Source organism: Lutzomyia longipalpis, chromosome 3 (genome assembly GCF_024334085.1).
Source record: "Lutzomyia longipalpis isolate SR_M1_2022 chromosome 3, ASM2433408v1".
Lineage (NCBI taxonomy): Eukaryota > Metazoa > Arthropoda > Insecta > Diptera > Psychodidae > Lutzomyia > Lutzomyia longipalpis.
In genome coordinates this window covers 28,890,952-28,915,109 of record NC_074709.1, presented here as the reverse complement: position 1 = coordinate 28,915,109, position 24,158 = coordinate 28,890,952, and the positions used below count along the sequence as shown (strand labels likewise).

General features: G+C 36.0%; 2 protein-coding genes across 6 annotated transcripts in view; one reads left to right on the top strand and one right to left on the bottom strand.

Moving 5' to 3' along the window:
* The window catches only part of LOC129793686 (uncharacterized), a 110,834-nt gene that overhangs the window by 24,190 nt on the left and 62,486 nt on the right, over positions 1–24,158 (top strand). For all 4 annotated transcript variants that reach the window (XM_055833874.1, XM_055833876.1, XM_055833875.1 and 1 more), the window contains exon 3: positions 10,746–10,778. In XM_055833874.1, the coding sequence (XP_055689849.1) occupies positions 10,746–10,778 (33 nt within the window). The remainder of the gene's footprint in view (positions 1–10,745; positions 10,779–24,158) is intronic.
* Positions 11,480–16,497, bottom strand: LOC129793688 (trichohyalin-like). 2 transcript variants are annotated; one of them, XM_055833878.1, is made up of 5 exons: positions 13,746–16,497; positions 13,458–13,667; positions 13,300–13,392; positions 11,939–13,235; positions 11,480–11,868 (listed from the first exon to the last, which is right to left on the bottom strand). In XM_055833878.1, exons 2-5 carry the CDS (start codon positions 13,525–13,527, stop codon positions 11,700–11,702), a joined length of 1,629 nt encoding a protein of 542 aa, XP_055689853.1. In that variant the 5' UTR covers positions 13,528–13,667; positions 13,746–16,497; the 3' UTR covers positions 11,480–11,699. The 2 variants fall into 2 exon arrangements, with proteins under 2 accessions (XP_055689853.1, XP_055689854.1); XM_055833879.1 differs by having other exon boundaries at positions 13,458–13,647.

Below are 24,158 nucleotides of genomic sequence, written 5' to 3'. Positions count from 1 at the left end.
TTACGAATTCTTTTTTATAAGAAAAATCGTAGAAAAAAGATGTCTTAAATTGCACTTAAATGATCGAAGATAAAGAAATACATCCGAAGGCGATACTCTACTTGACAATATCCCCGTAGCAATGATCCTGCTTCCAAACTATCCCCTCACCGCATTCCCCTGGGAAAATGGTTTTCCATTATTCCCTGTTTGGCTCCTACGCTACTCCGTCTTTGTGCCATGTACTGTGGTGCGGCGACCAATATTCAATATACACAAAATTATGCCGATCTTGCCTGCATAGCCTCGCCCAGCGAAATAGCATATGCAGCTATGGCTGCGGAGGGTTAGGAATTTAGCCAGTGGCCATAATCGATACCACGGTGAAATGCGTTAAGTGGAAAAATTTGAAAACGAGCAATACCACAGAAATACGGTAGTCAAATAAAATATACTTTATCGTATGTAGATCCGTATGTCCGACACTCAAGATAAATTTAAGAAAAATAAAAATAATAATAAATATTTAAGATATTAAATCCAATCAAGAAAATAAGAAATTCTCCCCGCATAGAAACTGCTCAAGATCACAAATGCAGATCAAAAATATTTCTCGCCGGCCAAACGAGGGACTGTGAATTTGGGAAAGGAACATCCAAATCGACAGAACGTAAACTTGGGAAAAGAACATCCAAATCTACAAATTAGATCATACCATTCATAAAATTGATCTTGAAAAATCAGAAAAATATCCAGCGAATGAGAAATTAAATTTAAATTAATTTGATCTAAAATCTTTTGTGTGTTTCATAATCCTTCCAAGTAGGATCGTGTATGTTTTGCATAATATTTACATAATTAACAGTCTCAATCATTTATGGCTCTCAATAGCATGAGGAAAAATCGGTTTGGATTCCTTAATAAGTGCTCTAAAGGCAGAAAATCTATCTCCAATTGACTTTTTGTACTCTGCCATTGTAAAAATGTTGAGAAAGGAAAAATATTTATGAGGAAAAGAGAAAAAATTAGGGAATTGGATGAAATAAAAAATGTAGAGAGGAAGAATTATAAGACTCCAAGATATAAAAATAGTAAAGAGCAATTAAGAGAGAAACATAGATTGGATATCGATGTAGAGCAAAATAGAGTAGAGTATAGAGTTGCGTAGAGAAATTACGCAGAGAGGGAAAAATAATACTTGCTAGAGCGCTCTAGATCAAGAGACAAGCTGTAACAAAAATCCTCTCACTCTCTTACTCATTTGCTTTACTCTCTCAAAAAGAAATTAATTGAGAATAATGTTCGATTGTGAGAGAGCAATCGAAACCGGTTTGAAAACGGAAATTTTAGATAAGAAAATAATTTTGTGCTGCAAAATGCACAAAAATTTAATTCAAAATGAAAAATTATTAAAATTCAAAAATTTGCCTGCTAGCGAAGGCGGAAAAAAGCATGAAAATTATGGTGGTTAAAGCCTCTAGTTGGGCGCCAAATGTTACGATTAAAAATCCCATGATTGTGGAAAATCGAGAAAATTAGGAAAATTAACAAAAAATTGAATTTCCACTTATATACAATTTATTTACAATAATTCAAAGAATAATTTTACAAATATTTCCACGCGGTTTATAATTGAAAAATATAAAAATTGGGCGCCAGATCACCCTAATATGGTGATCCCGCGTGGGAAAATAAAGAAAATGTGGAAAATAACTTACATATTTACAAATTTGCAGCAAAAGGAAAATTATATACAATATTTCACTTAAAATTAAAAAAGTTCAAAATTCAAAACTCCACAATCCATTTTGCTGCCAATCTCAATGACGGTCGTCAGGGAAGAGAGTGAGAGATGTTCCAATTCCCAGCTGGAACCCTCAGAAATTCAAAAATGAACTGTGGCGGGGATACAGGGTGCAACAACTTTCACTGGGAAATTGTGTGGAAAATCGGTGTAGAGAAAATGCTATTGGGTACAAAAGAGAGAACGAGAGAGAACTTCCATTTGAGTGTTAAAATGGATTTTCATGTTTAGGCGGGTAATTAGAAAATTCCACGCGCGGGAAATTGAATGGAGAACGCGAAAACAAGGCTAAGTTAATCCAAATAATCCACATTAATGCCCATTTTCAAATAAATCCTCCAAATGCTTTTTTTCTCTTCCTTTTTTCTGTGCTCCACAACAAAAGCACCATGCAGTGAATTTCCAATTAATGAGCTCAAACTGTTGGACCATTCTATCGTAGTTTTTTCTCTTTTCAATCAATCAAGATGATTCTATTGACCTTCTTTTGTCACAACTTGATGGGCTTTCACGACCAAGCAGTGAGAGAGCTTTTTTTGAGAATTTTGTGAGGGGAGATTCACAATAAATTTTAAAAAAAATCTGCTGAATTTCGCTAATCACGCCAATCCCAATCGATTGTTGGGAGCTTTTCTGGCACAAAACGCATTTCCACCACCCACCCACTGATGAAATCCACACGCCCTTTTTATTGTAGAAGGAAAAACAGATGCCAAAATGTCTGTATGTGTGGAAAATAGGCCAGAGTAATTTTTCATGTCTCTGCGAGACCCAATTTATGAGAGACTTCCTCGCCATTTGGCGCCCACATATAAACTGAATAAAAAACCCCTCGAGGGCATCGACCTCCATCAGCACGAAATTGCAGGAAATACTTGCAATGGAGACGCCGGGTTTTTTGGCCGGAAGATGCCTCGTAGGAGGGTTTTTTTCTCATTCAGTCAGTGTGTGTGCAAAGTCGACAGGAAGTCCAGTGGCATGATTTCGTGTCCTTTTCACTAAGCACAAGGATTTTTGCGACATTTGACCTAAAAGTTCTGTGAAATGTGAGCTTTTTGTGTAACGGCTACGGGGTTGTCTTAAATCTAAAATTTACGAGGAAATGGTATTTCAATGTAACAGTAGGACAGTGGGGGTGGTTTCTAAATGAATTCTAAATAAATTTTCGAATAATCATGGAAAGATTTAAATAAGAATCCTTAAAGGAATTTATATTTATTTAAATCTCGCTAGAAAAATAATATTTTCCCATTTTTTTAATAAAAAAAAATTCTTTTCGAGATTTATTATATAAATTATTCTCTGCCAATCATTGGCAATCATTCAGCAATATCAGTCAGCTTTAGAACATCCATCCCCCATTCCCTTTTCTATGAAAAAAAAATGTAACAAAAATTGATTTTTTACACATGAAAGCACCTCAATGGGAAATCGAAAATCCCCAATTTGTGTGTTGAGGTTGAAAAATTGTCTCTTAATTAAATTTCTGTCGAATGTGAATTTTTTTTCACTCTCTCCCTCACATTTCAATTGGCACGAAGAGTTGCGGAGGGAGGGTTTTTTTCCGCCAAACGTTGAAGGGAAAAATTTATTGAGATATTTTCACCAATTGCGGCTTCCCCGCCAATTTCTGGAGTGAGAGTTTTAGTGAGTTAGAAATGGTTGAAAAATGCCAACATTGAGCATAATTTCTTCTCTAATATTGATGCGCGCGGGGGGCGTGATTTTTCACTCATTTTCTGACATTTTGCTCTTCATTTTTATATATATTTTGGTGCAAAATCTATTTTTGGCCCCAAAAACCGAAATTTAATTTCTAGCTCAATATATTCAAATTTTCTCTCTCTTTCTCTCACACACTTGGGGAGTTTTTTTGTGTGCCAACATGCGGCATTATTAAAAGATGAAAATTTATTTAAAGCTAATATTTTTCTTTCCTGTGTGCGAGAGAGAAACATTTGCTGGCATAAATTAAGCAATTTCTGGTGCTTAAGGAGGGCACAGACATTTTGCTTGTGAGACGGGTATGCCTTCCACGATGGGGGCAGCAGCAGCACAACACACAAAAAGTTATGGAAACGACTTGATGAGGAAGACGAAGGTGTAGCGTGTCAGTGGAAAATTGTCTGTTTTGCGGGTAGAAATTGGGTTCATCTCCTCCCGCGACTTGTTTTACTTTTTTATTCTCCTCATTGTTGCTACTTTTTTTGTAGGTAGGTATTAATTAAAAGCACGAGGGCGCGTTTTTTAGGGTACCCTACCAGGCGTCTCCATCGAGTGGGCTTTTACCTCACTCTCTCGCTCATTTTTCAAAGCTAATTCTTTCACATCACGAAAATCCCAAGCTCGAGGAGATGTGACAAATTGAATTAAATGCGGGAGAGGATTAATGAATTTGTTTATGTGAAGCGAATTCACATGACTTTTCTCCCCACACGATTTTTTCATCTTCTTTTTTTTCATCTCTCAGTGAGACTGTTTAAATGCGAAGACAGGACAAATGGGTGCGAGCGCGCGAGACTTTTCATTGCGAAAATGACTTTATTTGCCGCCTTTCGGTGATTCATTGTGCTCTTAAATAAAATCAAAATGTTGTTTTTATTTTTCTTTCTTTAATTTTTTTTAAATACACAAATAGGATAAAATTAATAAGTCCGAGAATTCAGGAGGGAAATTCCTCGTGACAGTTTAATGGGAAATTACGTACAATGTGTGGCAATTGAAGTGACAAAATGAATTAAAAGAATGTTTAAGTTACTTTAAAAAAATTAATTCTTTCACACAAATAATTTCTTAAAATATTTTTTCAATGCAGCTTTTTAAATATATTTTCAAGACATTGCGATAAGACAGTTTGAAATTAATTGCAAAATTTATTTTTAAGTAAATTGAGAAGAAAATAGACAAATAATATTGTTGATGAGAAAATTTATTCTCAGTTTCTTTTCGAATTTATTAATTGAATCATTTAGAAGTTTTCTTGTATTTTGAAAAATTTTCTTCTTAAAGCTCTTTTCATGTAGATAGAAAAATTTTCCTCCTATGGCTAAATTCTTCATCATTCAGTGAACATAATGCGGTGTAACTAACCCAATCGTTGGCATTGGGTCGTTGTCTCGATGCTTGTGTGCCTCAGGAGGAAATTCCCTTCATCTTTGCAAATTGCAATGAGACAATTGCCTCTACCGTCCACCGAATTGAATTTGGGCTACAAATAAGTTCCAACTAATCCATTAAATTGAATTAGAGGCAATTTACTATCGCAACTCGCATTCTCATCTCACCCATTCAGTGCGGAGAGTTTATTGAACTCCCTCCTTTCAACACTTTTACTCTCATGGAAATTCGCAAAACGAAGAAGGAAAATTTACTCGTGAAAGAAAAGCAATAAATTCTAGGAGAAAAAGAACTTTTTTTGGCACGATGAAGGGATTCCCTTTAGGCCAATGTGCTGTGGTGCGATGAATCCCAATGTGTCCGCACTGACACACTTTATTTATAATATTTGCATCATCAAACACGAAAATAACACAAACTCGGCACAGAGAGAGCAAATAGCAATGGCCAATGGGTATGAGGATTTTTCTCTGGTGGAGCTGTGTTTGAGCATTGTTTGCCAACTTATGTAATTTTCTTCTGATGCTCTCGAAATGATGTTGAAATCGCGCACGAACATCTCCAAACATCTCGAAAATGGGGATTTTTTTTGGGTCACCGTGACCATCCGTATTCTTTTTCTTTTTGCTGCTGCTATTCCCTCCCTCTCAGGACATTAAGCAATTTATCATGCGTACTACCCCCGTGGAGTTGACCCTTTCTTTGGCAGGAAAGCTCTCGCTGTATGGAGCTTTTTCCCTTAGTTAAGTATAAGAAAAATGGGAGAGAAGTTTGTGATGCGAGCCAATTTGGCATATGCATTTTTGTGAGTTCTTTGACCGCAAACATTTTGGCAGAAGAATTGTGTGAGTTCAATGGAATTTATGACCTCGTTCCCATTGTCTCATTTCTAAGCATAACTTCATAATGATCTGTTTGTTGAGAACAAAATGTTCATCTCAAACTTGAGTTTTGAAAGGAGAAGATTTAAAAATTGGCACAAAGTTTCACGAAGAAAAAGAAAAGCTCCGTAAAAACTTTTAAACTACCTGTGCAAGTTTGTTCTATTTGAGTGTAAAAAAATCATCAGAAAAACTATTTGTATATAATTTCTAAGAAAAATCAAAGCTTAAAGCTAAAGAAGCAATTTAGACTCATAAAGAAATATTTCTAAAAGAATTATATGAAAAATTGAAAGAATATAGCTTAAAGAAACGTCAAACTTTAGAAAATCAATGAAAATTGATAAAATTTGACAAAAATAACCTAAATTGTTACCTACCCCAATCTCTCCTACAGAAGCTTTTTCTCCTTCGCGCAAAAATTTACACAGCTTTACTACATATTAATAAAAGCTCCGTGTTGCTCTACAAATTTGCTAAGAGACTTGGGCTTAACTAGAGGAGAAAAAAACGAATTCTTTCGCATTTGCGTGATTTTCCCGACAATAGAGACTGAGAGAAAAAGAAAATCCCAACACTAATCCTAATTCCTGTTTATGAAACTCCTCCTACGTATTATCTTGCATTTCTAATCCACTCTCTCTCTCTCTCTGTGGAAAGTCCTCGTATATATTTGTGGATTTAGCTTTTAGTGTAGCTTTTGGTGCACGCATTTGGGGATAAAAGCATCGTCTCTCGTGCAGTCATAATTAAGAATTATCTTATGTGAAAAGGAAAATCCGATGCTGCACAGAATTCATAACTAAAAAGGTCTACAAATTTAAAAGAAAATCCCTTCGTGACATACTTTTAAAGGGGCGGTGGGAAATGACGCGCCATGGGGGTGATTTCCTCCTCTATCTTCTCACCATATTGATCGTACACGCAGAGAAAAGCTCGTGAAAAGATTCAACCACCCCCCCCCCCCCAAAAGCTCTCTCTATATAAATTATTTCAATTTCTGTTTTGACGTTCTCCCACCCCCCCCCCTACTCTCCCTGAGGGTAAGGGTGGAAAATATGGGTGTCAATACGCGAGAAGAGTCGGTTAGTTGAAGAGAAAGTTGACTCCCAAGACGTGACAATCGCAAAAGTTCTCGCGGCATAAAGTTTCTTCTCCCTTTTTGAGCCCGATTCTGCTTCCGACAGAATCTTCTCTCTATATATAAAGCTCCTAATGAGAATTTTTACCCGCAGGAGGCAAATATTTCCCCGAACAACCAAAGGAGTTTCCTAATTTAGCAAAAGGAAATTAATTACTAAATTTTCTTGTGGAATTTGAATAATCCAAAACGGATTTCTCGTTTTTTTTTTTCTGTGTGTGTATGAATCTCCCATTTTGCCTTGAAAGCTTTCCCTGCGAGAGACGTATTTCATCCAACTTCCTCCTCGGCCCTCCACCCCATTAGAAGCTCTTCACTTGATGGGGGAGGGATGCTGTATGGCAAATAAATCCTCATGCTTAAATTTGTTTACATCATTCCTCCTCGTCAGCCCGAAGGAAACTACACAACACTGATGGATCTACGTTTAAATATGCAACTGACAGGATTTTTCCTTCAAGCTCTCCCTCCCGCGCGCGCATTTGAAATGGGGTTCATCGTAGCACCAACAAAATAGGGAAAAGCTCGCGCGCGCGTGGGTGGGCGGAAAATAATAGGAAGAATATTGGAAAGATGTGGGAGGGAAGGAAAAAAAAGAAACTTTCTCCCTATTGTGGTTTCCTGTGGGATTCGAACCCATAAATCCCAGTTTAGTGGTCAGTGTGCTAACCAACTACCCCACCGCATGCCATGAAAATTTCAATAATATGTTAAATTTAATTATTTTTCGCAATTTGTGCTCAAAAATTAACGCAACGAATGAAGAATTTTATTCAATTTCCTCTAAAGGATACAAAAGGATTATTTTTGAATCAATTTACTTATGAAATATAATATGGTGTGGTTGGAAAATTAACCAAAAAAAGCCATAAATGTAAAGAGAGAATTCAATTTTCCCAAAGCGACCTACACCAACAAAATTGGAGATTAATTAAATTTATATCCGCTTGATAATCAAACAGAGTGGCTAATTATCTCAACTGACGATCAAGCAAATGATTTATTGGGGCACACACACACGATCGGGCGATGGAACTTACATTGTGGGTGGGATGGAAAGTCTCTCTCTCTCCGACACTTTGTGTGCTGGAGGGAAGTGGAAATGGGGCAAAAATTGAATTTATGTTTGCACAACTTCTCATGCTTTTCCTTCTCTGCTTTACAACGTCCCGCAATCTCACAAATGGGCCAAAGATGGGGCGCGGGCGAAGGTAATTGAAATTTATAAATCCATATTCCAAAGCTGGCTGCACATTTTACTCTTTGGCGCCGAACGAATAAAAATCTCCCCCTCGAGGAAACCACCAGCACCCTCCCCAAATTCCTCCCCCACAGCATATATCTGCTGCTTGCCTGCCTTTTCCCACTCCCACGCTACCCAGACACGCCAGCCAGAACTTTTGCCATGTACATGCAACTTGCACTTTATGCCACACAGAGAGCTTTCACATGATTATGATTTATTGGAAATTAATGCAAATATACCCCGCGGGATGTAATGGTGGGAAGGGGGGAGAGAAAATATTTGTAAATAACGAAGAAAAATGTGGGCGAAAGGAGGAAAAATGTTAACTTCTGCAGGAAGAAAATTCTTGTAAAGGAAAGAGTCGTAAAAAAGAGCAGAGAAAAGTCAATTTTTCATGTGGAAAAGTTTTGATTTTTTTTGCACCACGCTATGTTGGATTTTTTTTGCATAAAGGGGTGCATAAAGTTTTTACAAGAAAGAAAAATTTAAATAATTAGGGGAACTTACGTAAAAAATGTACAAGGAGTAATAAATTCAAAGAATTAAACGTCAAACGTTAGAATGATACGTCAAAAATTATAATAACTCTCAAATGTTACAGTTAACGTTCAACGTTATAAAATTACGTTAATAATTAAAATAAATGTCAAACGTCAAAAAAATGTCAAAATTTGGAGAAAAAACTTCAAATGTTGGAAAAGGGACGTCAAATGCCAGAAAATTAATTATGTATGCAAGATTAAACGTTAAAAGCAATAAATTTTAAACGTTAAACTCTTGAAAAAAAAGCATTAAACTTTAGAATAAAAACTTTACATTAAAATAAATGTCAAATGCTTGAAAAAAAAGAGAGAAACGTCAAACGTTTGAATTAACTGTCAAAAAAGCTGCCAAATTCGAATACAACAGCAATCAATCCAATTTAGTAATCACAATCTTCATAAAACTCATAAAGCACAATTTCCAATAAATTATTTTTTAAAGTAGCTTTGGCATCCTTAACACTTGGAGGATCGAAGTTTCTAACCTCAAAAGTTTGACCTTCATTTTTTCTCAAAAGAAAGTATTTTTCTAAGTTTTCTTTTGACGATCTTGAAGTAATGAAACTTACCTATACACAGATGTAGAATTTATCACGAAATGCTTAACAGATTTTAATTTTATGGCGACTGAAAAAGTTTAATTGGTCACTTTGGTCAGAAAAATCCTCCAAGGGTTAAAAAAGTTTTAAAAAATAACAGAAAAATAAAAAAAAATAACGCCTAAGAATAAACTTCTGACTATGTCCCTCTGATTGATTGTAGAATAAAATCAAAAGCTTAAGGAATATTTTCACAAAAAGTTCAGCCAAACTTTCCTCCTCTAACTGTTTTCCTTAGCAAAGTTTTCTTTCTTTCCGTGAGGAACTTGAAGAGCCAACATAGAGCATGATGCTCCTCAAATATCCAATTCATCTTGCACTTCCCTCTCCCGCCCTTTACAGCGTAATCAGAGAATTTTGAGAATGTGACAAGGAATTTGTCACAGAAGAGACATTCTATTTGTCTCCATGGCAAGTAGTTTTTGGTGGCGCGCGGGTGTGCTCACCGCGTCCCTGTGCCGACGCACAAACAAGCACCCACAAAAGGATGGTGGAGGGAGGAAGAATGAAAAAAGCACACCCTTCGGAGACTCTCCTATTTGGCGCACTCGTTCATTAACCTTCCGGGGTGTTATAATATTATTGATGTGAACCGGAATGACGTCAAAGACCATCCCTCAGTGTGGTGGTGTTGCCCCCGTGTGTGTGTGTGAGTGTCTGTTTGGGGCGTGTGGAGAGGCACTCTCTCGGTGCGCACTCACAGAGCTTCTCATGAAAAGCTCGCAACCCTCATCTTTATCATTTGAAATGCTGCTGCTATATTTATAAAAGGGAAAAAGGAAGCTCCTCCATGAGGGCTTGTCGTGTTGTTCACATTTTGAGAGACATGATATACACGGACAGTTGTCTAGGATGGAGATACACTCACACTGTGTGTGAGGAGTCCCTGATTGATGACTTCAGCACATCTGCGCATGGAGGCGCCCCCAACCATCCCCCTCTTTGCAAAATAATGGCAAAAAGTCCCACGGAGACCAACAAATAATTTCATATTCATAACTTTTTCACTTTTTGGCAACACCCCACCCACCCTCACCTTCCCCGCCCTTCGCATTAAAATAAAGCCCTTCCACATCGCGCGCGAAAGCTTTAACAACGAAGCTTTTTTTTAGTGTGTAGGTAGATACACATAAAATACAAAAGAAGAGACTATCGCGGTGACAAATGAGTACCCCCCTCAGTCAGTCAGTCAGACGCAAAAGAAGATATTGGGCAAAAAGGGGAGACGGGTGAAAGTAGGTCAAAAATCTATGTCACAGGCAAAATGAGAAAATATGTAAATTATTGACTATCTGCTGGGTCAGTTTTTTTTCTTTCCTTCCTTTCTTTCCTCGCTATCAACGCATTTTGTGTGCCCTTCAAATGTTCTCAAAGTATGAGAAAAAAATAAAGATTCGTCAGCTAAAATGTTTCTTTTTCTCTCTTTTTCTTTGCAGAAATGTGAACGAGACGAAGTCAATGGAAGTTTGGTGAGTAGTAAAACTTAAAGGGAAAACTTTAAGATTTTTTCTATGTGCCGCACAGTAAAGCCTTTCGTTTAGCAATGAAAATCTTTTATGGGAAAATTTTCGGTTAGAAGAAAACTTCTCATGCGGATATGTTTGATTTTTTTTAAAGGATTTATTGGAGGGATAAAATTAATCAAGAGGCTGATAAGTAGTGATTTATATGGGATTTATTCGGAATAAATATTCATTGTAGTGGGAAAAATGAAAGAGAAAGGAATATGCTTGAATTTTAAAATTTGGGATGAATCAAAATGTTTATTTAGTGGTTTCTGAATATTTTTGAAGATGAATATTTGCCGAAAGCTTTGGGGTTTTAAAGTAAAAATACCTTAAATATTCTTTTCATTCTACTGAGATATTTAATTTTTAGTTTATTTTTGAATGAATATTTGAAGGATAATTCGACGAATTTTGATTAATTAGAAATTCCGAATATTTAAATATTCCTTTTGGACAAAAATCAAAGATTTTACTTTCAATGCTTTTTCAATTTCTCCTCCGCTCTCTACTGTATTTTTAATCACATTTTCTCGCATTTTTCGACTTTCAAGACAACTTTCATCAGGTCCTTAAAGCAAACATTTTTTTCCCCAATATCCTTCACATATTCTTGAGAAATTAGACGCCCGTTTCGTCTTAAAAAAAATTAAAAGAAAAATCTGTTTTTTTGCCAAATCATTTATTTGTTAATTTATTATTAAAAAAAAACTTTCAAATATTTTTTATTTTAATTTTAAATTCAATCTTAATTCAACTTTTGTTAGTTTATCGTTACTTTAGATGACTTTTTGGGAATTCTAAGGGAGTTATTAATACTGAAATGTTTCAAGGTGAATCCTATCGTCTTGTGCAAAAAAAAATCAGTTCTGAAGGATTCTAGACTTACTTGCGATGTCGTAATGAGTCTTCATTCTTCTCATGCCTTTCATTGAGCTTAATCATTTTCTCATGGAAGATGGACTTTTTCTCCCTTGTCACATTAGACCAGGAGTGTGCACGTTTATCTGGTGATCCGGTGTACACACACATACAGAAGTATTCATAGGCTGTCCTGCAAGATCACAAAAAAGATCCCTTTTTGAAGGAACTTTCAGGACGAAAGATCCGGAAGTTTTCCTTACTTTGGTAGCTTCTTTGTGGGCTCTAGGAAGAGCTCTCCACGATATTCCTGATGAGATTTCTTATTTTCCCTGTGTTGCTCCTTCTTTACTTTCTTTTTGGGAGTGTAACGTTCCTCACTACGACTCTCCCTTCGTGATGAAGACTTGTGGGATGTTTTGGAAGTTCCGGCTGATGAGGAGCTTTTCCTCTCTGAATTTCCTTCCGACTTTTTGCTCTTTTCTTTAAGAGAACTCTTCTCTTTCACTTGCCGGGAGGAATTTTTGATGGAGAGTGGAGTCTTCTGCGGGGAATCATTGGCATTTGAGTAGTAATTGAAGCTATCAATGCTGATTGCTGGACTACAGGGCTCTATTGTACCATTTCTATCTCTCAGGGGCAATGTGTACTCCTCCACGTAGCATGAGCTGCTCCATTCACAGCCCGATTCGGATTTCCGGATATTTTCCTTTGAATAGTGTTTTGTTTTCTTCACATGAGAGCTCTCAGTGGATTTTGGAGAGGTTTTTCTCTTCTTCTGCGCTTTGGGAGTATTGTTCGGAGTTGATGACTCAGAAGGAGAAGGCTCCTGCAGGAGGGAAGCTTGATTACCTTGATCGGCAAAGCGATTTATGCTCACAGGATGCGAAAACTCTTCACGTGATGTTTTCCGTCTCTCTTCCTTGCTCTCCTTGCTCTTTTGTCGATCCTTTTGCTCTCTTTCCGGTGTTTCTGCTGCAGCTCTGGATGAGGATTTGTCACGCTTTGAATGTTTATCCTCTGTTGGGATTTTATTTTCAACCTTCTTAAGTTTCTCCTTCACATTTTTCACCTCTTCCTTCAACATCTTAATCTCTTCTTTCAGTTTCATCTCATCCTCCTGCTTAACTTTAACTTCTTCCTTCCTTTTGCGTTCCTCTTCCTTCTCCTTTGCATGTAATTTCTCCTGTTGTTCCTTCAGCTTGAGGGTCTCCTTTATTGCTTCAAATTCCTTCATCATTTTCAACATTTCCCTTCGCAATTTGTCGTCTTCCTTCTTCTGTGTAATTTCCTTAGCAACCTTCAATGCTTCCCGGCCAGCTGTTAGAATCTCCTTCAGATTCCGGTGAGAACGAATGATGTTAACCATACTTCCTACAATCTTCTTCATCTCCTCCACTTCGTAGTCCTTTGACTCAATTTCATCCCATTTAATCAAGCTCAAGCGCTTCCTGTGAGGCAAAATGTCACTATTTGGAAGGATATTGAGGACGTCGTCGAGCAGTCTCATTTGCGACTCTATCTCATCGGAAGTAAAAACATTCTGACCATACATATTCTCTGCAAAGAAAGAGAAGAATTTGTTGACTTCCGGAAGTGAATAAAGAGGAACTTGGAAGCTTACCTTCTGGTTGAGAAATTTCCTCCTCTATCTGTTCTTCAATTTCTTCCTCAATTTCTCCTTCTTCATACTCCACATCCGCCGAATCTTCAAATTCTGCAAAAGAAAGTCAATAAATTGGCAGTCTTTGAGCATTAAATGATCAATCAGTAACTCCTCACCTTCTTCCTCTGAGAGCTCTTCCTCCACATTCCTCTTATCAAAAAAAGCAGTTAATTTTTCTTTGTTCATCCTTCCTTTGTACTTTGAGGTTATGTTGCTTCAAAAAGATCCGGGAAATATGATCAGAGGATGGGAAATACCCCAGAAATTCTTCTCCTGACAATCCTTGAGGTGTGTAGCCTTGGATTTCTGTAAATCAATCCCAGGATCTGCAAGAAATTCCGGAAATCACAGAGTCAGGGCGAATTAAATTTTGAGGTTATCTTAAGGAAAAGAAGGAAACTTACCAAAATCAGAGACAAAACGACTAAAGAACAATAATTCTAGTAATTCTTGATGATTAAATTGTTATTAAACAGGGAATTACATTAATTTCCACACAAGAAAAGACGGTATAAGAGTTAATGATACAAATGTGAGCGATACGCGCAACTCTAGAAAAAAATTGTTTATCTTTGAAAAGTTAGGTTATGTTGTCCTAGAGTTTTTTGACGCGATTTTTTTTTCCAACCTCAAACATAAAATGGGGTTAGATCAGATTAATTCGATTTCTTTCGACTAATTTTGATTTTTTCTCAATTTCTGGGTGATTTTTCTTTCAAAATATTGTTTGAATTTCCACAAATTTTCCTCTTTTGCTTAAGAATGGAATAAAATAATTTTTCTAGAAGCTCTATAGCTCTCTATTATTTTAAAGTTTTAAGGCCCCAGGCTTTTCAAGCCACAAGGCCTAAAAAACGTATCTGAGAACTTTTAATTAAGAATTCAAAGAACATTAAAAACTTACAAAAATGAGAAGAATGAGAATGTCTAAAGATTCTACAGATTCCACCACAAAATTTACAAAATGGCGAATGCTTACAAAATGGCGGATCCTTGCAAAATGGAGGAGCATCCACAAAAAGTCGAACATTACAAAATGGTGGCAATAGTGGTTAGAATATGATGATTTAAAAAAAGTGAATAACTCGAATTAAAAGAAAAGGTTCAAAAACAAAAATTCAAAATCAAAAGACATGTTTTGGAATTTTTTGAGCTTTAAGTTTAATCACTTTGCTTAATATTTTGACTAATTTATTAAAAAAAATCTTGAGATTATTTTATATAATTTTTTGTACAAAAAACACAGAAAATCTCTAAGAAATTTCTCTAAAAATATGCAATTTTATCACTCCACGGAGAAGGAAACAACAAGCAAGAGGAAAAAAAAGCTCTTATTGCTGATAAGTGTGTGCTTTTATTTAAATTTTTGCTTGTACTCGTTCGGAGATTTGCGTAATTTGTTGGTCTTCATCTCGCACATCAACTTGAAGCGTGCTAGACGCGGACTATACCCAAAAATTAACCATCAAACTCCTCTTCATCGTTCCCTCAAAGCAAAAAAAAATCTACACATCGTCATCATCCGCAAGCACCCATTGAAATGCGCGCTTGTTCTCTCCCTCGCAATTTAATCTGTCCCCCTCATCGTCGATATCAATAAAAAGCTCTTATCGCCTTTTATTAAATTATATATTACGCGTGTACCACGGCGCTTTTCTGACCACGCTCTTCGTCCTCTCTCATTCCGGCGGAAGCCCTATCTCTCTCTCAATTTTTCTCTATTGTTTTCATTTCACATAGCGCACACACAAATATTTTAACCCTACGTTAATTTCATTCATTTCGCGCGCTCTCAAGCTCCGGGAAAATTAGGTCAAGAACGCTGAAATTTCATGGTTAATTTCTGTCTCATTTTTTTTTGCTTTACTCCACGCGCTTTTTTCTCATTTCTCAAGTGATTTGAGCTCTATTGAGGAGATTCTGCTGAATTATTTTTGATTTGTTTGAGCTGCTCTGGAATTTATCAAAAATTTAAAAGAAAAAAAATCTCTTCCAACAAGCTGAGCTTTCAGAGAGCTTTACAGCAAAATATTTGTACATATAGCTAAAAGCAACATATAAATTCTGTTTAGCAGAATATTGTGGCAAAGAGACCTTTATGCGAATGAAATATGTAACGTAGAGTGAGAGAAGAATCTCTTTGTTGGGGATTACGCGTGTACATATCAATTAAAGGTCATCGAATTAATAAAATATATATAAAATCCCATATAGCGCGCACAGCATGAGAAATATTCCATTCAATATCGCGTCAATGTTTATTGTTTTATATGGCATAAATCCGACATTTGACTCTGTTTATTTATTAATGCGAAACAATGTGAGAAATGCCAATGAGTCGAGGGTTAAAAGCGTGGTGTGTTTATATTGGATTTCATTCTTTGATTATCTCCTCGTGATTTTTTCCCCTCCCGAGCATGTGTGTAATATACATACATATTTTCTCTATCACCCTCTAGCTTTTTTTTTTTAAATTCTTTCTTCTGATTTTGGCGGATTTTTTCATTTCTCTTCTGTCTCGCCAATCGACGTCACATTGAGGGGCTAAAATATTTTTTTGCAAAAAGACACCACGCGCCTTTTATCAAAAACACCTCTGACGCGCTGTGGTGAGCTTTCTTTCCATTGATAGTGGATCTTTTGGATTTCCCATCCACGCCAGTGATATGTGCGCGGGAGACACAATCAACCGCGACCAAACAATCTCTTTTTTGTGTGTCTTAGCGGAGGAAATTGGGTAGAAAATTGCGTATCTTCGGTATTGAATTCAGAGAAATTATTTTTAGTAATTTATTGCAGGGCTTTTGGGCACGATGATAGGTGAAAAATTGCGTTTTATTGTTAATGGTCTTTTTTGTGAGGGAGAGAGAAATTTCAAGTGGCGGATTTTTTGAACTTTTCCACAGAACTAGGTATATACTTGTTTTAGAATAGGAGCTTGATTATTTTATTAGATCTTATTTAAAATTTTATAGAATATCTTATAATTGGTGCTTAAAGGAGCTTTTCAGGATGGAAAAGAAAAATTTAAAAAATCAACAAAAAAAACTTTCAATTTTTCATTGGGATCAGCTAGGAAAAAGCTGGCAAAGATTTTTCAAAAAATATAAATAATGACGTCACATTTATATGTTTTTTACACTTCCATCCAATACATGAATCATAAAAAATCTTTGTCAAGTAGTATTAAAAGAGCCAAAAATATGGAATAGTGACATCATTGTTTGATTTTTACATTAATTTTGCTAATTTTTCCCAACTTATCCCATTTGAAACAGGAAAATAAGAAGCTTTTTTTGAGATAATGGTGCTATGCAGGAAAAGAATGTCAAGAGAAAATGATCATGACATTTTTTCCTGACATTTTTTTGTCATTCCCTCTCACTCCCACTAATGTATTTCTGTATCTTTCGTCTTTCTCTGACGCATGCTTCCGACATTTTCATCATTCTTTTCTGTGCACTCAACATGTTTTTCATTTCGTATTATTTTCTCAGTATTTGGGGATATTTTTCCATGAAAAAGTGAAAATGGGCTTTGCTGAAGTGTTCTCAGTGCCAGGAAAGTCGTGAAAAGTGGAAATTTATGGTCATTTAGCGGCCAAATATGTGAAAATGCGCGAAGTGAAAAATCAAAACATTCTTTCCCTGACCAATTTTTACGGGATATTTTTCTGTATTTTCACAACACAAATCACTTCCTGCAGGTTTTTTGGACTTTCCCACAAGTTATCTGCAACAAGGAAGGTCTGTGTGGGGTCAGGGAAATGCTTCCTGGGTGGTGGAATCCCACCTGAACGCGGAAAAATTTGTCCGGGAGTGAATGTTTTGCTGTAGAAACTGCACAGTTTTCACTTATTTGGCCGATAAATACCCCCGATTTTCCACTTTTCACATTTTCACAGGCACTTAGAACACTTCCACAAGCCGCTTTTCACTTTTCCCGAGCTAAAATATCACAATTTACAGAGAAAATTGCAGAAAACTAAGAAACGTGTTGACTTCACAAGAGCTGGAAAAAGAATGTCAGAAAAAATCATCTTCCTGCGACATTCTTTTTCAAGCTCTTGCGAAGTCAACACGTTTCTTAGTATTCGTCAATTTTCTGTGTAAATTGTGATATTTTAGCTCGGGAAAAGTGAAAAGCGACTTGTGGAAGTGTTTTAAGTGCCTGTGAAAATGTGAAAAGTGGAAAATCGTATGTATTTATCGGCCAAATAAGTGAAAACTGTGCAGTTTCTACAGCAAAACATTCACTCCCGGACCAATTTTTTCCGCGTTCAGGTGGGATTCCACCACCCAGGAAGCATTTTCCTGCCCCCCACACAGACCTTCCTTGTTGCAGATGACCTGTGGGAAAGTCCAAAAAGCCCGCAGGAAGTGATTTGTGTCGTGAAAATACAGAAAAATATCTCGTAAAAATTGGTCAGGGAAAGAATGTTTTGATTTTTCACTTCGCGCATTTTCACATATTTGGCCGCTAAATGACCATAAATTTCCACTTTTCACGACTTTCCTGGCACTGAGAACACTTCAGCAAAGCCCATTTTCACTTTTTCATGGAAAAATATCCCCAAATACTGAGAAAATAATACGAAATGAAAAACATGTTGAGTGCACAGAAAAGAATGATGAAAATGTCGGAAGCATGCGTCAGAGAAAGACGAAAGATACAGAAATACATTAGTGGGAGTGAGAGGGAATGACAAAAAAATGTCAGGAAAAAATGTCATGATCATTTTCTCTTGACATTCTTTTCCTGCATAGCACCATAAGTCATTTTTTTTAAATTATTCTCTAACGACGTGTATTTCAATTATTTCTTTGAATGATAGATTTTTCCATGCAGAACCGTGTAAACTCCTTTCTTGCTATCAAATATGGAATTTAATAATAAAATTGTTAGAGAACTTAAGTAATAATTTAATCTGAATTTAGGTCACTATTTCAAAGATTTATTTCAATAAATTTTCATTGATTCTTTGAGAAAATTATGAAGAAATTTTCCAAGCTTTTGTAATGAAGTTAAAGCAAATTAAAAGCTTAATAAAAGTTGTTCAAAATTATCTAAAGAATAATTTCCATCTCTATTTCTCCCTCCCCCCTTCAACTAAACCCATAATTATAATTTAAATTTAACAACTAACCTACTACTAAATCTACACCACTAAATTATTTTTTTATTGCAAATTAAAGTTAATGACTCTACTCGTAAATTTAGTATAAAATAGAGCTTCGTATGGAGCATTTAAACTTTTCGCACTTTGAGGCAGATACTAATCCAATAAATTAAGAAATTTCTCTTGAAATAAATTTCCAAATGAGTCTTTATGAGCTTTTCGTGAAAGCTTCGCTCTTTCCTACTTAAATAGGATGATATAAAGGGTAAAAGTTTTATCCATATAAAAGCATCTCTCCACCCCCTTTCTCACGTGAGGGAGCAATTTTCGCGAGGGGTGGAAAACCCTCTCCCCGTGCGCGCGATTGCCTATTTTAATTGGTCCCACTTGATGTGTGGCATCTCTCATCTTTGTGGGGAAAATTGTGTAAATTTTCTGGGTAAAAGTGGGGTTTATATACGCGCCATAACCAGGCCCTATCAAAGTCCTCTCAAGTATTAGGAATTATTATCGTGGCTGCTGTGAGATGTTTCATGTCGAAACTTTTCACTTTATCCGTGTTTCCCATGGATATATAGGCGCAGAATGCTGTAGGCCGCATGGTGGGAAAGCTTTTACCTTTATAACCATGCTTGTGCATCATAAAAAGCTCGGCGTGCTTTTTAATGAGCAGTACATCCCAAAAATTTCCCTAAAACCACGAGGGTTGATGGGATGGGGGCGTGTTTTTGTGGGGTACTTTTACGTGTCCCAAATTGCATATTAAAACACATTCGGTAATATTTTTCTCCATGTTGAAAAAAGCTCGGGAGTCTTTTACTCCCGCCAGTTGATTACTTTTCCATCGTTGAGGGTGTTGTTTTTTCCAGGTTTATTTTAGCCAGACGTGTGCTTTTCCACACGAGATTAATTTTTGATAAAATGCGACAGAAACTAACAAATGAAAACTCTGCGCAAATACGCGAATTCTATATAGTTTCCGTGCCATATGTATGTATAGTTTTGTTTGATGTAGAAACCACTCTTGATTGTCACTTTACGTAATTCCTCGGCACTCATCATGTGAAAACAGACGCGCGCTCTCCATGTGAATGTTCTCTCGTTGGTTGTGTGCAATTTTGGCTGTACAACTTGGTAAACAATTACACTAAATCGTAAACAATAAACAGTGGCTCAATGAGGAATTGAAGCACGTCTCAATAATCACTCGCTTTTTCTGCGCACCAACCACTTGATATTACGTTTGGCTCACGTCTGCAAAAATAGCTTCCTTTTGCTTCATTTTTCTCCTTCTTCCTCATCATGTAATTTCAAAAGGGACATTAACACGTTTTTCCTTAACTATCTGTTGAAATTGCAAGAATAACTATCAAAATGTGTGATGCTTTAAGTTCGCAAGTTGCTGTTGGAAAATGTAAAGAGTTCTAAAAGAATAAAAAAAATTATATAGAGAATGAAAAAAGCTCTCCATTTTGAAGAGAAAGCTCCCTGAATTTTCGGTCGAAATAACTTTAATTTTTGACAGAGAAAAATCATAATTTCCCTTATCAAAGAAAATTTCTCCAACATACAATGAAGACCATAAAAATATCTCTAAGTTCATTCAGTGAAGGCTTTTATTATTAAAAACAAATATGAAAAAAAGAAATATTATAGCGTTTTGAAAAAAAAAAAAACATCAAAGGTTACAAGAAATGTTAAATTAAAAAAAAAACGTTAAAAGTTTAATAAGAGATGTCAAACGTTAGAAAAAAGATTAAATGTACCTCAAAGAAGAAAGGTTAAACGTTAGAAAAGTTGTTCGAAAGAGGAATGTCAAATATTATTTAAAAAAAAAACGGTACACGACTAAAATAAAACGTCAAAATTTAAATAAGAAATGTCAAACGTAAGAATTATACAAATAAAATGTCAAAACCTTCTATAAATATTTAAATTGTCGTAAATCTTCATTCTTAGCTTTTTCTTCATTAAAATGAAATTGATAAAAATATTTTCTAATACATCCGGAACACCCCCTTGATTTGATTTCTGACTACGTCCCTGCTCTTCTGTTCTAAATTCCTCCAAAAGCCGCTTTATATCTATTTTTTTTTAATTTCCACAACATCCTCCCTTGCTTGTTTTCTGTCTGCAAAGCTCTCTCTCCGTAAAAGCTGTAAAACAATAAAAGTTCACAGATATTTTCTCTTCATATCCATTTAGTGCAAAGAGAACACAAATCCTTCACAATCGTAGCTAATTCTCTGCAATTGTTCTAACTCAATTCCAACATAGAGCTAGTTGAATGTTGATGGATTATTTTACACACATCACACCATGCTGTGAAGCTCACTGAAAGCTCCTTTCGATGGGGAGGTAATCAACACCAAAGCTTTCTTATATATAGCCCTAATGTTGGGGGTATCATGATGAATTTTCCTCTTTCATTTCCCATTTGAAATAAAAGTACGATTAGGAGCATCTTCGGCATTGCTGCTGCTAATTCAATTTAGTCCACAGGCTTTTTGGAGGGCGCCAAACAGAGATGTGAGAAAGAGAGAAAAGAGCTTTTTAGGTGAGAATATGTATAATATACATAATACGAAACAATTGCAAAGGAATTCGCCATGACAGAGAATTGTGTGTCAACAGAATCGATTACGGTCGATAGAGATAAATTTCCTCACTCACAGACATTCCGCCCCCCCCCCTCCGCCTCTGTGCGCGTATTCCGGCGTTCGATCAATTTAATTATTCTGTAGTACAACCTCGTAATGGTGTATTAATTAATATATCGATATCGGTAGGTGAAATCACACCAAAAAAAAAACCAAGACCTCGCTCAATTGAATTTTCATTTTATACACCATGTACAAAAAAAATACAGCGCGGGCCTTTTCTTTGCCAAAGAGAGCTCACAGAAGGTGCCCCCACACTCGGTATACGCTGTGCCCCTCCTGGCTCCGCGTAATTGCTGCACGACTGATAAGATGAAATTCAGTTTTATCGGACTTAATTTTCTCGGTGTCTTCGCGCCGAGGGATTTGCCGTGTAGTTGACATTCAACTGTGACGATGTGGTGGATTTAATAAAATACAAATCGCAAAACCTTGAAGTGTCTCTCTTTCTCTCCCATGATGCTTCTCCCACACACGTCTTGTGGCTGTTTTTTCTTCTTCTTTTATATTTTCAACATTGAAATTCTTTTGATTTTCTTTCAGAGTAACTTCCAAAAATGAATTTATTTTCATAGAAAAATATTATTTTTTTTTAAATGCCTGGAATACTATCATGGAGGGCTAATTTGTAGATTTTTTCTTTTTATTTAGTTATTTTTAAACTTTTTCCAAACGTTTTTAAAATACTGCTTTTGCTCTTAATCCAACATTTTTTTGTTTAACAACTTTTTGTATATTTTTATGCCTGATGAAAGAGGTGTTAACACTCAAAATGTCTTTAAAATTCTTCTTCTTCTTTCTAATTGTCTCAGCCTATGTATTATTACGACATCCCCATGTTAAAGTTAATCTAGAAATAAAAATTATATAGTTTTTTTTTATGTATTTTCCACCAAATCAATAAATTTTTCCTTTTAGAAATTTTGATGTTTTTAAGTTTCTTTTAAAAGAAAATCTTTTTCTCTATGAATCTTTAAAGCTAAGAAAGCTTTTTGAGTTACAGAAGTATATTCTTAAAAATTTAAAAATCACTGCAGTGCTCAAATGTCGCCAATTTTAATTTTTTTATCTACCTTTTATAAAGATTTCCCATCAGAATTTATTTTTATTTATTGAATTTTAGACATAAGATATAATTTATGTAAATAAAATTAAAACTTTGATTTTTTTAATCTGAAATATAAAAAATTGCATGAAAAAAGGAATTTATTATTTTTTAAATTTAGCTGCAAATTGATTAAAAAATATCAAGCTTTTGGTAAACTCTTCTACAACTCATTTCGCTTTTGTCCAAGCCCTAGTCTCCCCTAAATCATAACGCAAATGTTGCTCCTTAAACCAAAAAAAAACTTTGTATTACGAAGGATCCTCATTGGGGCGGAAATTGTAAATTAATTCAGTGTGGAAGGAAACACCTGCAGGTATATAATAGTTTGTTACCGACCAGGCGTCTCCACTTGTGGAGTGTGAATAAAATTTCCACACTAATTGCCGTCAAAATTCACACGCAAGTCCCACATGTCGAAGGGGATGATTGGGCGCTATTTCGGCATTTCGTAGCAAAAGCCAAGCCTATGTGCGTAAAATTACGCGCTCTTTATGCTAATGAACTCCTTTCGCCACACTTTTTTACGCATTTTTCACGGCGCACCAAATGTACATACATAGCACGCCAAAAAAGCTCCGCGTGATGGCTCAATTTTGAGAGATTTTATTGACTTGTTTCACCGCACACGTGCTTGAAAGAAATTGCATTTTATGCCTCATAAATACTTTAGCCAACGCGTGGAGGTGTGAAAGACTTCTTCCGGAAATTCTCTGCGCAGTTTGTTGAAAGGAAACTTCCGCTTTTGAGAGCTTTTTCTTCAGTATGAGGATTATTTGTCTAAATAGCTAATTAAATGGAGTTTTTCTCACACACACAAAAGACATTCTTTGGTGGTAATTGGAACGCTGAAAATGCTGATTTTTCCAAATAAATGTTGATTTGCAAAGGTCAGTGGGGTGGATGTAAAATTTCCCACAGAACGGGGGAGAAAAATGAGCTTTTTCAGCTTCTGCTGCTACGTAGCTTTTTTGCCTATGTACATTTTATTATGAAATTGTTGCTCATCTGGAAAATTTGAGTATACACCGCCCCGGAATATTGGTGTTTTTCACAGGAGGGAAACACACTGCTTCCCCTACTCCCCTCTGAAACCCGCTGCGGGGCACAAAATTCTCTCTCTCCCTCTCCCTTTGTACGAAGTAAACTTTCGTGTCCTTGGCTTTGATCATTTATTTACTTGCTTACGCTTGGGGAAAATACTCATCATATTTTGAGTCATTTTCAAGTCAAACATTTCCTCCCAAAAGCACAGGGGAAGGACTTTTTCATTAAACTGCTTCAAATTGTCTCTCTATCGGGACTTTTTTCCCTCCTTCTTCTTCTACCTTTCCCGTGAAAGCTTTTCACGTGATAATTTTATATAACATAGATATGTATCCACCTTTGAAGTCGCTTTTCTCTTGGTGAGTGGGTGTGGGAACAAAAAGGGAGAGCTTTGGTTTTCTTCCACAAAATTTGCTAAAGGTACATGAAACAAAAGAAATGTAAAAAGTCCCTTTTCCACGGCAAAAAAAAAGAAAATTCAGGATGAAGAACAGTAAAAAGGCCCACGTGCGGGAGAGAAAAATAAACAGCCTCTTATTCGAATCTTTGCTAAATGTAGAACATGGGAAAAGTTAATAAAATGTCGACATGAATGTCAATATTGCGTTACAGAAAAAAAGCTCACCTGAACGACATAATATCGTATTGAAGATTCCCTTTGCTAAAAAAAAAAATAAGAAAAATAATAAGAGAAAACAACACGCGATGGTACAAAAGTTACGAAATAGCATCCTCGATGAAGCTCCGGTGCTGAAATTCCGAGAAAAAAAACGAAGAAAAACTCCCAAAAAAAGAAGCAACGAAAGAAAGAAGAGAAAAAAGTGTCAAGAAGCATTTACGCACTAATTATACGCTCTGCGACATTCGCAGAACCGCGCTTGGGCGG

Bases quoted from the DNA above. Each gene is read 5' to 3' on its own strand.
- LOC129793688 (XM_055833878.1), bottom strand. From the start codon at position 13,527: ATGAACAAAGAAAAATTAACTGCTTTTTTTGATAAGAGGAATGTGGAG. The intron at 13,393-13,457 runs GTGAGGAGTTAC...TTTCTTTTGCAG, and splicing joins AGAGCTCTCAGAGGAAGAAG to AATTTGAAGATTCGGCGGAT. The intron at 11,869-11,938 runs GTAAGGAAAACT...GTGATCTTGCAG, and splicing joins CCCACAAAGAAGCTACCAAA to GACAGCCTATGAATACTTCT.